Raw genomic sequence first — 14,739 nt, 5'->3', positions numbered from 1 at the left:
TTGAAGAAGGCGCTGCAATATATATTTACAATGTGTTAACAACAACATAGATTACATGGATTACATGGATTACAACAACATAGATTACATGGATTACAAGAGTATGTTGGACAACCAGAACAAAGATTTACCTTTCTACATTTACATGAACACCTTTTGAAACAGCAGCAGGAACAAGGTAAGCATGAATTTTTCAGACAATTACAACACGTTTGACAACTTATCTTCTTAAAGCAGCCGCAGGAACAAGGTAAGCATGAATTTTTCAGGCAATTGCAACACGTTTGACAACTTATCTTCTTAAAGCAGCAGCAGGAACAAGGTATGCATGAATTTTTCAGGCAATTGCAACACGTTTGACAACTAATCTTCTTAAAGCAGCAGCATCCAGGCCATTGGAACTTGCATGGCCGACAGCTGATACATAAGTTTGGCAATTTTAGACGAATCTGGCAGCCGCTAAAGCAGCAAATCCATGGAAGATTGAGACAACATTTGGCCCTGGTCAACAATAGTATATATTTTAAGATGTGCATATAGTTCATTTCAACATTCATTATCCCAATGAATTGAATATTGAGTTTGAGACTTTCATCATATACCTCTCTACATTTGTGGTCATGAATAAACTGTATAATAAGGCAAGCATTAACAATTACAAAAGATAGTTTTGCAATTCCCAATATAACAACAAAGTCTTAGTCCCAAAACATAAAAAATGGATCAACTTATTTGTCAGCCTACTAGTCGAACATATTTCTCTTTTTAAACATAGGTTGAATAAATTGATCTTGTTCAAGAAAAATTTCCAATTAAATAAAGTCCTTTGCCTATAAATGCAAATATAAACCACAACTAATTCAAGAAAGGAGTAGATATTTCATGAAGTAGAAACAAAGAGAAGACTATCGAAAGGTACCAGATTCTCTTCCAGAAATGATGGGACTTCTGGATATCCTGATTCCTGTTAGAAAGAGAGGGATCATCCAACTTTAGAAACGTAAAATTAACCTATATTAAAGTTGAAGAAATGTTAAGCTCAAGAGTTATACTTTGCAATAAAAGGATCTGGTTTAGCCACTATATAGGTGTCTAGCCTGAAAATAGAGAGTTAAGAGGTCAAATGTAGCCATATTGTAACATAAATTTGCATGGATAATAGCATACTTTGTTGAAAAAACCAGACAGAAATTTATACTAATAAAGAATCCACACATACTCTTGGCAACAAATGGAAGCAGGTTGCATGCCTTCAAGTGATTTTAATTCCTCCTGCTTGCAATCAAATCTTCTGTAAGCACATTATCATATCTAATAATACATCAAAAAATAAATATTCTTACTCTAGAAAGACAATAGATGTTTTATCTTCTACTTGATGGGAAAAAATGCCCCTTATAGTTGAAAATTATTTAATACTTTGAAAGTAATGTTCCCATCTCTCATATAAATGGTAGATTTTGTCATCATTTTAATTAATGAGATGTACTATTTTGTGAGAGAAGGAATTATTACTCCAAAATTCTTGAATAATTACTCCTTTATAGTTATCTGAATATGCGAAAAACAAGGGGTTAACACATAAATTACTAAACAGCTCATTGTTAACGGAAAAAAAAGAAGAATGAAAGAGAGAAATTGACACCCTATTTTCAGTTCTCTTAGCTCCTTCCTTCAAATATTATACAATAAGAATAAGTTTATTGACACACATTGTTCACAGTTTGCTAAAGTGACATGTTGTAAATAGTGAAAATGAAAATGGTATTAATGATAGGTCTATGCAAAAGTGATTGAACCCCACTCAAAAGTTGTGGAAAAGTTATGTTCGCAACAAAGTCGATGCAATAATTGTCATTAAGAAAGAGTACAATAGGATCCTCAACGCTAAACATTATACATATGATAAAAAAAAAAAAAAAAATAGACTAGCATATAAAAATCAAATTAACGCTAAAAAGAAGCAACCCTTTGTGTATGTTCCCAGAAAAAAGCACTTTTATTGAGCGTGTGTCTATCCATGTAAGCAAGTTTTTAATTATTATTATTATTATTATTATTATTTTTTATAGAAAGGGGGAGTATTATCTTTTTCACACCTTGTTAAGTTGATATATTGTGATCAAAGGAACCTTGCTATTAAATGGATTCATCACTAACCGTAATTTCAATATGTGACAATTAGAGCATTTACATTACATCAAATATGCCAAAATAGTTAAACTATTATTTTAGCACCAAAAACATTAAAAAAAAAAAAATCGACTACATTAAAGGTGTCAAAAGTTAAATTTTTTAACACCTAAAGTGCCAACAATAAAGTGCTTTATCACAAAAAAAAAAAAAAAAAAAAAAAAAAAAAAAAAAAAAGCACTTTACTTTAGCTAGATGGTAAACATTAAATATATATATATATATTTATATTTATATATCTATAATATATATTTAAATGAAAGTTAAAAGAGAGAGACTTGCGTGGTAAAATGAAGAATATTTAAATGAAATGGTAAAATAATAGAATATTTGATATTGAGTGTATTATAAAGTAAGATGTTAAAATAAATAAATAACATTTTAAGTTACTAAAAGTTAAATTATTTTAGCATATTTGATGTGAATGATCTTGATTATAACTTCAGTATAATTTTCTAAATCAATATATTAAATTCTTCAATTGAATGTAAACACATGGCTGCAATGAACTAATAGTCACTTAAAAAGATAATATTATTTATAGTGCATTAGTCAATGCAAATATGTATTCGAATTTAATAATAATAATAAAAAATCTAACATATTGTACCTAAAAACTGTACTTAATTTGTTTTCTTTATTATAATGGGTCTTGTTAATGAGTGACCTTAGAACAATTATTAACAAAATATTTTTAAAAAGTTTTGATACTACTGTTATAAGAAATACAAAAATCCATAAACAATTAATTGTTTCTTATTTATTTCATAAACAATTCAAAAAAATATTTCATAAACTAATGGCTTAGACATTCATTAACTTTTTCCTATTACAATATCATATAAGTAGTGAAAAATAATTATGAAATCAGGAGATTGGCTGGGAAAGAATGGCTACAGAGATGAAAACTTTGGAGCCACACAAGTGACATAAAAGAGAGAAACAAAAGGGCGCATATCACATGAAACCTGGATAATATTCTTTCCCTAAAACTTCTTGTCAAGCAGTAACATATATATACCACAGGATCACAGCAAGAATATTCATGAAGTCAACAAAATCTATCATTAAATTTGTGTGCTTCGTGATCTAAACAATTAACTGAATGTTAATTTTGAGCAAAAAATATTAACTGAATGTTTCTGTTCATCCCTACAAATTGTAGTTCTTAAAATCAACTATTGGGACCCATATTTATCCAAAGAAAGAAAAACCTATTGGGTTCCCAAGATTTCGCTCATGAAAATCCAAAATAGAAAGGACATCACAATATATTCAACTGTTCTCTCAAAACCCAGAAATCCATATTCAAAAAAATATAACATTATACATCAATGTTATATCCAAAAATAATAATAATAACAATAAAGAACATAGAAAGCCTATCATTCAAATTTCAAAGTGTCAATTTATTACTTCAAAGTTCAAATCCACGATTTCTAGGCCACCCCCCGTAGCATATTAATGCAAATCATCAAGCTTGAACAAGAAAAATACAAAATAAATAAAATAAATAAAGCTGACCTCAAGCAAACCAATCTCTCTTTCCATGGCATGAACCTTGAGCACTAGCCTACGCTTCCCATACAAATCAAAGCCCCCATGAGACGGTGATTCTGGTCTCATAGTCGTAGGCTTAGGCTTCACCACAGAAGAACTAAAAGAAGATGAAGGGGAAAGAGAATCATGAAACTGAACTATCTCCATTATTTCTTTTTATGAATCAAACTAAGCCTTTAGTAGTAGTAGTAGTATTAGCTATAAGACCATGCAGTCTATAGGTAAACGATGATGTTAGTTGAAGGTATATAAGTGACTGAATGCGAGAGAGAGAGAGAGAGAGAGAGAGAGAGATCGAGACCAGCTCAGAACAACAAAGGCTTTGGTATCTGAAACGTTTGCACACGTAAAAGACACAGAGAAAGAGGTCAGAGAGGTGAAAAGTACGACTGAGCAGAGATCACACGTGAGTGGTCACGTATGATGAGCTTGTTGGTCGTCTCTAAAATTCATGGGAGTTGAATATTTTTACCAACTGACCCCCTTGGAACACAGCAACATTTGGTGTGAAATTAACAGGTTTGTTTGCCAAGTGCCAATGAATTGGGGTTGTAGTTTTGCATGCCAGTTCAAACTTTATTTAGTCTTTATTAAAAGCAAAAATGACAAAAAGTACTTAATTTTCTAGCAAAAGTTGATTATTTAGCAAATGAAAGTGACAAAAGTTGTTATCTTTAATCACTCATATTAGTGCTGAACCGCAATTGTTGACACAAGACAATCACTCATTACTCATGCACCGTGATATATATGCTTTGAATATCACCTCTTATTGAACGGATCATAAGTTTGAATATTAGTAAAATCTTACCTTATAATCTCTATTTAGTCGGTGATTTACACTTGTCTTCAAAAAGATATATATTACAAGCTATAGCTGTTTTTTTCCCCTCAAAATAATGGAGTGTTTATTAGTACATATTTGTAGATCTTGTAATGGAATCTTTTTTTAAGTATAGTTATTTCTTAAATTGAAGAATAATTTATCAATTTTTATAATAATTGTAATAGATATTTCTTAATGCACGTAATAGTAATAACTATAGATATTAATATATTTTCAAAAATATAAGCTCTCTTTATGTGCATAACAATGATTAATTTTTTTTTTAAATCCTCTCTCTCTCTCTCTCTCTCTATATATATATATATATATATTTCTTTTTTCTTTTTCTTTTTTAAGTTTTTGCTATAGGATGTAGAAATTACAAAATCTAAATTTTGATATGCATTTTATTTGAAAAATGAAATTACACTAGTGTTTATTTGGGTACCCCACAACTTATGGTAGCTTATTTGCAATGATTATTAAAATATATACATTTTGCTAATTTTTATTTTAGATGTGTGAGAAAGAAAAATAAATAATAGTTAGCTTTTTTTTTTTTTAAGTGCATTTGAGATTAGATTATAAACTAGCTTTGAGTTTTTTTTTTTTCTTCTATTGTTTGTGGGTCTAGCAATAAAGGAGCTTTTTATTTTTTGCCTTGGTAGCTTATTTATTGTGTGACCCACTATTATGTTTTTGGTCAAAAAGTAAATACAATTAACTAAATGGGTCTCACACTATGGTTTTTCTCAAAATGTTAAGTACTTTTGCTTATTGCGGTTCTCACTCTACTGTTTTTGCTAAAGTACTTTCAACAAAAAATCAATCAACTTATTTATTTATCTTTTAATTTTTATCTACTGTACTTTCAACAAAAAACTAAATAGATTATTTCCAAACGGACATTTAAGATTAAATTATTTGCAAAAGAAAAAAAATCTTTTCAAACATTCTTAATTTCAAAATATTCAATGCTTTTAGTATAATTTAGTTCCATGAAAAATGTAAATATAATTTTAAATTAGAATCCTATGTCTCATTTTTTTTAATTCCACTTTATATTACATCATTCACAACTTTTTATGTATGAATAGCAAATTTAAGGGGAAAATGAGAATTTACTCCTAATTTACAAACTATGCAACAAAATGCTTCTATTTGATTGTAACATTTGCAGGAGAAAGGGCATTTATCCATAATTTACAAACTATGTAGTAAAATGTCTCTATTTTTAAAAAAAATTTAAGTAGCAAAATATACATAGAACTTGACATTGCTAATATCAAGTTTCACCTATAACTCGATTTTGTTAAAATTGAATTTTAAAAACATGAGTATTTTACTAAATAATTTTAAAATATGGACATTTTACTACATAATTTATAAATTAGGAGCAAATGTCTATTTTCCTCACAAATGTTACAACCAAACCTATAAATAAATAAAAATTTTAGAGTAAAATAAATAAAATAATTTAGAAGAACCAAATGTATTACACACAACATCAATCATTAAACTTGTGGCAACTTTTTTTTTACCCAAAACAAAATTATTAGATATTTTTTACAAAAATAGGATGAAAGTGTAAAATTGAATATTGAAAAGGGTCAAGGATGAGAACAAGGTACAGGTATAGTTTCCTCGAGGTTTCCAAAAGTCAAAGTGACAAGACCTTACAATTTACAAGCGAAACATGCGCTCGTGCCGATGCCTTTGCTGACGTGTGCATCGCTGGAGGAGCATGTTAGCAAATCTAGGCGCAGACAACTAAACGTGCTCCTGTGACGTCATGTAATAGAGGAAGAGAACTATTCTCACCTCGGCTCCATCTATGAAATATCTCTTCTTACATCACATCTCTCTCCATGTGTTATGTTGTGTAGATACTAGGGTTTTTTTTTTTTTTTTTAATAAGTTAATCATTAAAAAAGAGGGTAAATTTGACCTACTCACTCTAACATTAACCAAATTCAAAACTTTTTAAAACTAATCAATTTGGTCTTTAAAGTCAATTTAATTCTTAAAATAATTTATACAAATGACTCACAAGTCTAACAATTTTTACTTTTTAAGGACTAAATTGGTCAATTTTGAAAAATTTTGGACTTGGTTGATATTAGTCCAAATCTAAAGGTATGTTAATGGATTTTACTCAAAAAAAAAAAAATTTAGTTACTTTTGGACAATATTTAGTTTCAAACTAATTTGTAGTTATCTTATTTAACCCACAATGTAACAGTTTATAAAACTATTTATCTATATTATTCAAACAAGTCATATAACTTAATAAAAAAGTTATGTGACTAAAACTAAATATGCACTCTCTTTAATCACCACAAAATGAGTTGAAAGAAAATAAATCCAAATCAATTTGAAGCTAAACTTTTTCCATTATTTTTTTATTTGACATTTTTGTTACAAATATGAGAAAATGTCAGTTGAATTATAAAGCTCTTGGCATGTAGTTACGATTTAGATCTATTTTGTTAGGCTTTTATTTGATTATTTAATAAATAATTGTAATTTTAATTGAAGGGTTTAATATTTCAACTTTATCAAAACTAAGTCTCAAAACATCAAAATAAAATAATCTAACAAATTTGTTACGTAGTGTACATATAAAAGTACCTATGTTTTCTTAAATATTTTTTTAGTGAAATTGGCAAAAAAAAAAAAAAAAACTATTGCTAAAAAGTATTTATAGGGAGTACACGCTAGGGGAACACAATCCCTCAAAGAAAATTACAATGAAAGTATAGCCAAAATGGCATAATAACTTGGAAATCATAAATAGATGGCCAAACAAATTTAGATCTAAGTTTTGAAAAACTCTAAAACAGAGGGAGGGGGTGGGGAACTCAAAACTCCATACCAAGTACGCTGGTTGCTAAACAATTAAATCCAAAACTTTACAGTTTAACTAACTATTTGTTGGTGTTTTCACCTGAAACATTTGAGGTTTAAATCCTCTTCCTCTAATTATTGAATTAAAATTTTTTTTAATATAAATCTAAAAAGCTAATTTATTATTAAATAGATAAGCTCCAACTAGAGCATCGAGAGAAAAAGCGACAAAGACTTTATATCCAAAGTAGTGCTAAAGCCACAATGAGATAGATATCCTCAAGAAAAAGTGAAGTGTCACCACCTGAGAAGGCTAAGAGCCCGTTTGGTTGGAGATTTTAAATATTGTTGTTTAAAATGATGTAAAAACTGTAGTTTAAAAAGTGCCATGAAAACACGTGTTTACAATATTCATAAAGAAAAAAAGTGTTTAGTATCATGTTTCAAATAACATGTTTCATTAAGTGAAAAAATATATTGTGTGTTTGTTATGTGTGAGTGTGTGTGTGTGTGTTTTTTTTTTTAAGCTGACAAGTGGACCCTCTGGTTGGAATTGAAAAATGAAGCTTTATGTGTTACTAATCAAGTGCACTCCATGTTTTTCAAAATATTTACAAAAGTGTCATTGAATAACGTTGTTTGAAATTTGAAAACTGGTAAAAGGAATTTTTCAAATTCAATATTTAAACACCCTAAAATGAGTAACGTAACTCAAACATTTCTAAAAAAACACCCTTACCAAACGTGTTTTTTTTTTTTTTTTAGAACCACAATTTTCAGTGTTTAAACACTATAAATTGTTGTTTAGAATCACATACCAAACAGGCCATAAATAACTCATGATGTAGGCTAGGTAAGGCCCCAAAAATAAGTTGTGCAATAGGCATTAGGAGTCATATTTTCTTAATATAAACTATTAATAGCATGAATCGAATTGAATAATTTATATTAAACCCAACTTGAGCTTAAAAAAAAAAAAAAAAAAATCATGACCCAACCCACGAAATCCAGACCATGGTGTATTGGTGTTGGGCTAACTTTGGTTAATGGGGCTCCTATCTCTACCTCTACAACATTCAAAAAGTCACATAAAGAAAGAATGATGATAATGAACCAATGTGATTCCCTCAAGGTCAAGGGTCTGAACTCAGAAGTCAGAACTTAAGACCCCAACTAATCCTTATAATTGGGTCACTTGCGCAAAGTGGTTTGTGCCATACAATATTTCAAGGTAGAATAGGAATAAGCCCTCAGGATCACAATTAAAACTTGGAAAAAAAAAATACAAAAATTATTCCAAGATTTGGGCTAAATACAAACCTTACTTAACATCGTTTGAAAATTCATTTGCTCCTTCTCGTTCCTTCTCCATCTCTAACTGCTGTTTATCTACTATTAACTACCTAGACACTCTCTTTTGCATATAATTTTCAGAATGCAGTTACTGTGAGACTTGTGCAGTCAAGGCAAATTGTTGGAAAGAAAGTTAAGAAACAAAAGACTTGGAGGAGTTGGGAACTTTCAAACGTTGTTAAGTGTCATTTGTGCTTTAGAGAGCAAGTTAAATATTTTTGAAGAGTCTCAATATTACCTAGTATTAGCCCAAACACCTTTTTTGTATTTTATCCTTTGAAATTATGACCTATCACTTAAGAAACACACACACATGGAGAACCAATTTTTGAGAACTCTTTTGGGGATAAATACCATTTATAGACATTATATAAAAATAAATTTGCAAATTTGGGTAGCCTCTGTATATCAATACATTATATCTGCACCAAAGGTTTTGGATAAACTGGTCCTTTTAATTACAACATAACTCAAATGTCAACTTCAAATTGCAAATGAGAAAAGTCCCAAAGCACTGACCAGCCTCAAAGAAAGAAATATCAAATAGAGGGCAATAAGGCCCACTCCTAATGTCCTAGTAGGGCGCATGTCACACAAAGGTAAAACAACAAATGCCCAGATTAGTGCTGTTATGAGAAACCCCATGGTGTAAACCAAGCTACTGTCTAGTGGAATTGTGTATGAACCTCCCTCTGACCAGGCTGCAAGCAGCAAGGAGAACCCCAAACCAATAAGTGTGTTGAACATGGGACCGGCATAGCATCCAGATAAAGCAATCTGCACGCCATCCTTGCCATGCATTGCCAATGTAACATCCGATATCAAGTCACCTACTGAATTGCCCCAAGCTAAAACAGTCACTCCAAGGATGGATGTATTAACACCTGCAATTAGACCAAATGCCACCAATAGAGCAACAAGCTCATTAGCAATCATATAGAACCATACAATACTCATAACAAATCCACCTAAAACCCAGAGAATTAATAACTTCTGGGGTGGATGATCAGGTACAGTATACCAGTACGCAAGAATACCAAGTGTGCAACCAACTGCTATACCAATACTATATGTAATTATTCTAATTTCAGAACCCAAATCATCTTGGGTATTCCACAGAAATGCCAGAAGAATGGGATCCAATGTAGCACTCGAAACAGCATATGCCTTCGACCATGTTTCATCGTCGACTAATGGAATTGTTAACCGTCTTAGCACTGTCAATGGCATCTCAATCAGTAAAAAAAGCTTAGAACAAAACAGCTTACAACATGAGCATGAGCCATTGCTCTCCATGCTCTCACCATTCCACCCCCACGGAGGGGTTTCATTATCCAATGTAAGCATTGTCTGGTTCGAATATATTTCCCCATTTGAAGTGCACATCAATTGAGGCAACGAATTGTGGAGAAGCGTTGGATCACTTTTGGTCTCAATCTCAAACAAGGGGCTATGTATAGGCACATCCTCTACACTTTGTTGGACAGGAAGCAATGGTGTAATAACATCCAATTTCAACCTCCAAGCATTTTTCCTCAAAATCTCATTTGCAGCAATGGAAATTGCATAAACCACATAAATCAATACAAAGGCAATGGCTCCCCCTACACTCACCTTACCAATGATCAAAATCAACAAAAGTGACAAAAGAGTTACTAGAAAGAAACTCATATCCCTTATGAAGCAATTCCGATTAATCTGAATCCTCTTCTCTGCAACACATAAAGAAATAGTCCCAACAACAATACAAGTAACAAACACCGCACCACCCAACACACTGTTTAGACCCACGTCACCTGTATCTGTACCCGCAAAAGCAGCAATACTGGAAAACACATCCGGTGCTCCATTCCCAAGAGGCAGAAGCACAACCCCAGCAACAGTTGGAGGCAGCTTCAACAGGCTTGAGAGCTGCTCAAGCGAAAAACAAAAGTAATCGGCTGCAGTGGTAACCGATAGATAGAACAACAAGGCAACCCACGCACCCAACACTGCATACCCCAATACACTGAAATCTTGACAGTCACAATAAAAGAACCTTAAGTAATCAAATAACCCATCCAAAGAACATTCCGTATTTGCTTTCAAGTACTCACATTGGTTGGCATAACCATGATGTTTATGCAATCCACTGCACTCTGAAGAACTGCTCACACCATTATGTTCATCAGACTCATCACCTAAACCCGATGCATTAGCACGGATTTCACCAAATCCACGATGAATTACTGCAATGTGACCCGAACTACCACCGAAAACAGCTTGAGGAGTCGAATTTGGATTAAAAAACAAGGAAGATTGCTTAAGAAGAGGGGTTTTAATTATATCTACCTTCTTGCAGAAGAAGAAAAATAGGAGAACAGCACTAAATCCATTGAAAATCCCGTGGAATTTTGAGTGTCTTGCACTATTTAACCTATTAAAAACCTTCATTACCTATATATCTCTCACTAAAGATCTCAAATTTCGTGCAACAGAGCCAACTAAACTTCAAAAAAACCAAACCCCAGATATAAAATCATTCTAAGGCTTTAATTAATGAGCAACAAAACCCAGATACAAAATCACTCTGAAAGCTTAAATTTATAAGAAAAGAAACAAAACCCAGATACCAAATCACTCCAAGGCCTTAATTAATGATCAACAAAACCCCAAACCTTGCATTGGACACAATTTGAAGCAAAATGAATCAAAATTGTATGCTTTTATCTTCAATCAGAAAGCAAACAAACAGGACAGTGAAAATGAAAGAGAAATCCCGAGTACCTTATCAACAATATCTTTTCCAAAGAATGAGGGAACGCCTTTGAACAAAGCAAGACTTAGCTTGGGTTTCAGGTTTCCTTTTTGATCCCATGTTTGTCGGCTTTATAAAAAAAGAAAATATCTAAATAAAAATTATCCGGATCTTTTCCACGTTTACATATCCTCGTACCAATCTGAAAGCAAAGCTTTTTAATCACTTTTGATTAGAATATAGACTTTTTGGGTTTTTTTTTGTTAATAATTCTTTTTAGGAAAAAATAGAAAAGACAGATATATTTTGTGTCGGTCTAATGTTCTATTTTTTTTTTTGGCAAAGACAATAGAGGTTTAATGTTCTATTATTGGTGTTGTTGAATGCACTAAAAGTGATTTAATGGTATTTGGATAAGTATCATTACAGGACAACCTATTAAGGTTTCTCATGAGATTTTATAGAATAATTTTATATAGATTTGTTAAATCATTTTCATTCATTTTGAAATGAATTGATTAACTTTTGCAATATCAAACAATTAAAGTTCTTTAGAGTTAATAAAGTTATCCTATCTGTGAGTTCTCTCTCTTAGGCTCTCAGTAGTCTTTAATATCTGTGAGTGATGAAGACTTCTCTCTCTTTGGCTCTCAGTAGTCTTTAACTTCTCCAATCTCTGTTATTAGATTGTGGTAGAAGCTAGGTTTGTTTTTTCTTTCTCCTTTTCCTTTTACTTTTCCTTTTCCTATATCTTACATAGCTCCTTATTACTATTGTTTTATTCTCGCATCTATGGAAGAACTCTAGAAACATTTCAAATTGTCAGAAGAGGAAAAAGGCATTACGGCTGTGGAATCTACTGAGGTAGCTATTTCTAAACAGCAGGCACAGTTTAGCATCTTGTTCAAGTTGCTAACTACTAAAGATTTCAACAAGGAAGCTTTTAAAGCCACTTGTGTGAATCTTTGGCGTTCTTCTCAAGGTGTAACTATTAAAGAGGTCGGACAGAATCTCTTTCTTGCTATATTTGGTTCAGAGGAGCATTTGACAGTTGTATTAGATAAAAGTCCCTAGTCCTTTGATAAAAGATTGATCATGATGAAGCAATTTCATGGCGATTCCAGTCCAGCCAATGTCACCTTCCGTCATTCCCCCTTTTGGATTCATATTTTTAATATTCCTATTAAAAGTATGAATAAGGCTATTGGAACCCGAATTGGCAATGAGATGGAAGAGCTTCTCATGGTGGATGCACCCAAGAGTGGTCTTGCCTGGGGACCTTTTCTTCGAATTAGAGTAAATGTTGATATTACCAAGCCTCTTATGTGTGGTAAAATGATTCAGATTGAAGATCTTGAGCCTAGTTGGGTTGTCTTTAAATATGAAAGGCTTCTTATTTTTTGCTATAGATGTGAAATTCTTGGCCATTAAGATAGAGAGTGTCCTCAATTGAAGACGGGTTGTTTTTCCTCTGATGATGATGTTTTTCAATTTGGTCCATGGCTCCGAAGGGTAGTAGAAAAAAAGATTCAGGGAACTCTCAATCAGATGCACGTGATGAAGATGAGGATGATATTCAATCAGTGGCAGAAGATTTTGATGATTCGTTACATCATCGCCAAATTTAGGCTAAGCTTCCCACAACGGTTGTGATGATTAATCCAAGACAATCTATGCCGTTTGGCACTTTGCCAGGAAAAGACAACTATTCTAGCGCCAAACAAGAAGTTGGTTCCTATTTCCAAATGGATAAGGTAGTCAAGATTACGGAGATTGCATCTAATTCAAATTCTGATGATGTTATCCTTGTTCAAAACCATGATAAGCCTAACTGTTTTCTTCCACTTGATAGAGCGGCTTCAAATTTGGATACAAATTTGAATTGTGATGATAAGACTATTATCCCTCGTGAATTGGAACATTGTGATAATGCCGAAATTCATAATATAGACTTCTTTGAGTCCTCATCAAACACTAAGTCTACTCACCACAACTGTCCTGTAACACCCCAACCTAATTACATAATTAATTTTATGGATTTATATGCTTGTTATTATCTTAATTACTTTAAGTGCATGAAGTTTTGATATTGTGATATTATAAAACATATATGCTCTTTTAATGTTAGGGATATAACTTTATAAAGGTAAGGATATATATATATATATATATATATATATGCAAAGTTATATTATTCTTTGGGCCTTTCTAAAAATATAAGCTTATAAGGGGCGAAAAGTATAAATGTCAAAAGTTGGAAAAAGTGAGTTGTGATCTTTTCTTCTCTTAGCATTACACGTATCCCACCCCAAAGTCCACTCTTCTTATCTTCTTTTGCTGCACCAGAAAGTCCAACTCCGTTTCTACTTTCTCTATTCCTTTTCTTTATTCTTGTCTCTTTCTTCTTCCCTTCTACACGACAACACCATCTCACCATCAGCCATCACTCTCTCACTGAAAATCATAAACATCTCTCTCTAAGAAGAAATTAAACTCTCACGAAAGTTTAGCATCAGTTGTGGGTAAGTATACATGTTTATTTTCTGTTATGGATATTTTAATGATGTAATGATTTGCTTTAGTTTCAGTTCTATGTTCTCTAATCCGATTTTAGAAGCTGAACTTGTGATTCTGTTTTAGTAATTTGAAAGATTGATGATATTATAGTCATTTGGACGCTTATTAACATATTTTAATATGCATAGTATAGGTATAAAAATACCCAAATGAAATGAAGGCCTATTGCTATTTGTTGATGATTTTGTAAGAACATGTGTTGAAACTGTTTCTATGACAGGTTTGATGTCTACAACAAGAAAATTATGTATTAAATCATTTTCTATGAATTAGGATGCTAGGAGTAGTTTTTATGAATTCTAAGACACACATGGTTGTTATGGAAGTGGTCTCACAGCATTTGGATTAATATAAAAATAATGGTCTGTTTTCTAATTTGCAAGAAATTCTGTTAGGGCAGATTTGAGCATGCTGCTTTGTATGATTTTTAATAAATCATGATTTTATGATTTGACTCTGAAATTTTTATGATATATACTAGACATATAGGGGAGTGGTTCAATAAAATTTCATGATATTTGGATGTGTATGGATAGTCCATTTGTATTTTACAAATGGGGCATATGCTGCTGGAATGAGCAGTGAATTACATATGATACACCTGACTTTGCAGATTTAATTCTTAAGTTAGGGTGAATGTTTTGAG

At 31.8% G+C, this 14,739-nt stretch overlaps 2 protein-coding genes across 2 annotated transcripts; both read right to left on the bottom strand.

Moving 5' to 3' along the window:
• LOC115988696 (guanine nucleotide-binding protein subunit gamma 3-like) lies at positions 1-4,221 on the bottom strand. Its single transcript, XM_031112294.1, has 4 exons — positions 3,718-4,221; positions 1,220-1,272; positions 920-1,097; positions 1-501 (listed from the first exon to the last, which is right to left on the bottom strand). Exons 1-3 carry the CDS (start codon positions 3,898-3,900, stop codon positions 1,040-1,042), a joined length of 294 nt encoding a protein of 97 aa, XP_030968154.1. The 5' UTR covers positions 3,901-4,221; the 3' UTR covers positions 1-501; positions 920-1,039.
• Positions 4,222-9,174: 4,953 nt separating this feature from the next.
• On the bottom strand, positions 9,175-11,744 carry LOC115988782 (cation/calcium exchanger 4-like). Its single transcript, XM_031112396.1, has one exon. The coding sequence runs from the start codon at positions 11,210-11,212 to the stop codon at positions 9,263-9,265; it is 1,950 nt and encodes a 649-aa protein (XP_030968256.1). The 5' UTR covers positions 11,213-11,744; the 3' UTR covers positions 9,175-9,262.
• Positions 11,745-14,739: the final 2,995 nt, after the last annotated feature.

Source organism: Quercus lobata, chromosome 5, assembly GCF_001633185.2.
Source record: "Quercus lobata isolate SW786 chromosome 5, ValleyOak3.0 Primary Assembly, whole genome shotgun sequence".
In the NCBI taxonomy this organism is placed as follows: domain Eukaryota; kingdom Viridiplantae; phylum Streptophyta; class Magnoliopsida; order Fagales; family Fagaceae; genus Quercus; species Quercus lobata.
The sequence above is the reverse complement of the archived record's forward strand: the minus strand, read 5'-3'. Positions and strand labels throughout refer to the sequence as shown.

What these genes read in the sequence shown, in the direction of transcription:
- LOC115988696 (XM_031112294.1), bottom strand. Translation starts at nt 3,900, where the DNA reads ATGGAGATAGTTCAGTTTCATGATTCTCTTTCCCCTTCATCTTCTTTT. An exon ending in GAGAGATTGGTTTGCTTGAG is followed by an intron (nt 1,273 to 3,717) that starts GTCAGCTTTATT and finishes GATTGCAAGCAG; the next exon opens with GAGGAATTAAAATCACTTGA. An exon ending in GCTTCCATTTGTTGCCAAGA is followed by an intron (nt 1,098 to 1,219) that starts GTATGTGTGGAT and finishes CTCTATTTTCAG; the next exon opens with GCTAGACACCTATATAGTGG.
- LOC115988782 (XM_031112396.1), bottom strand. Translation starts at nt 11,212, where the DNA reads ATGAAGGTTTTTAATAGGTTAAATAGTGCAAGACACTCAAAATTCCAC.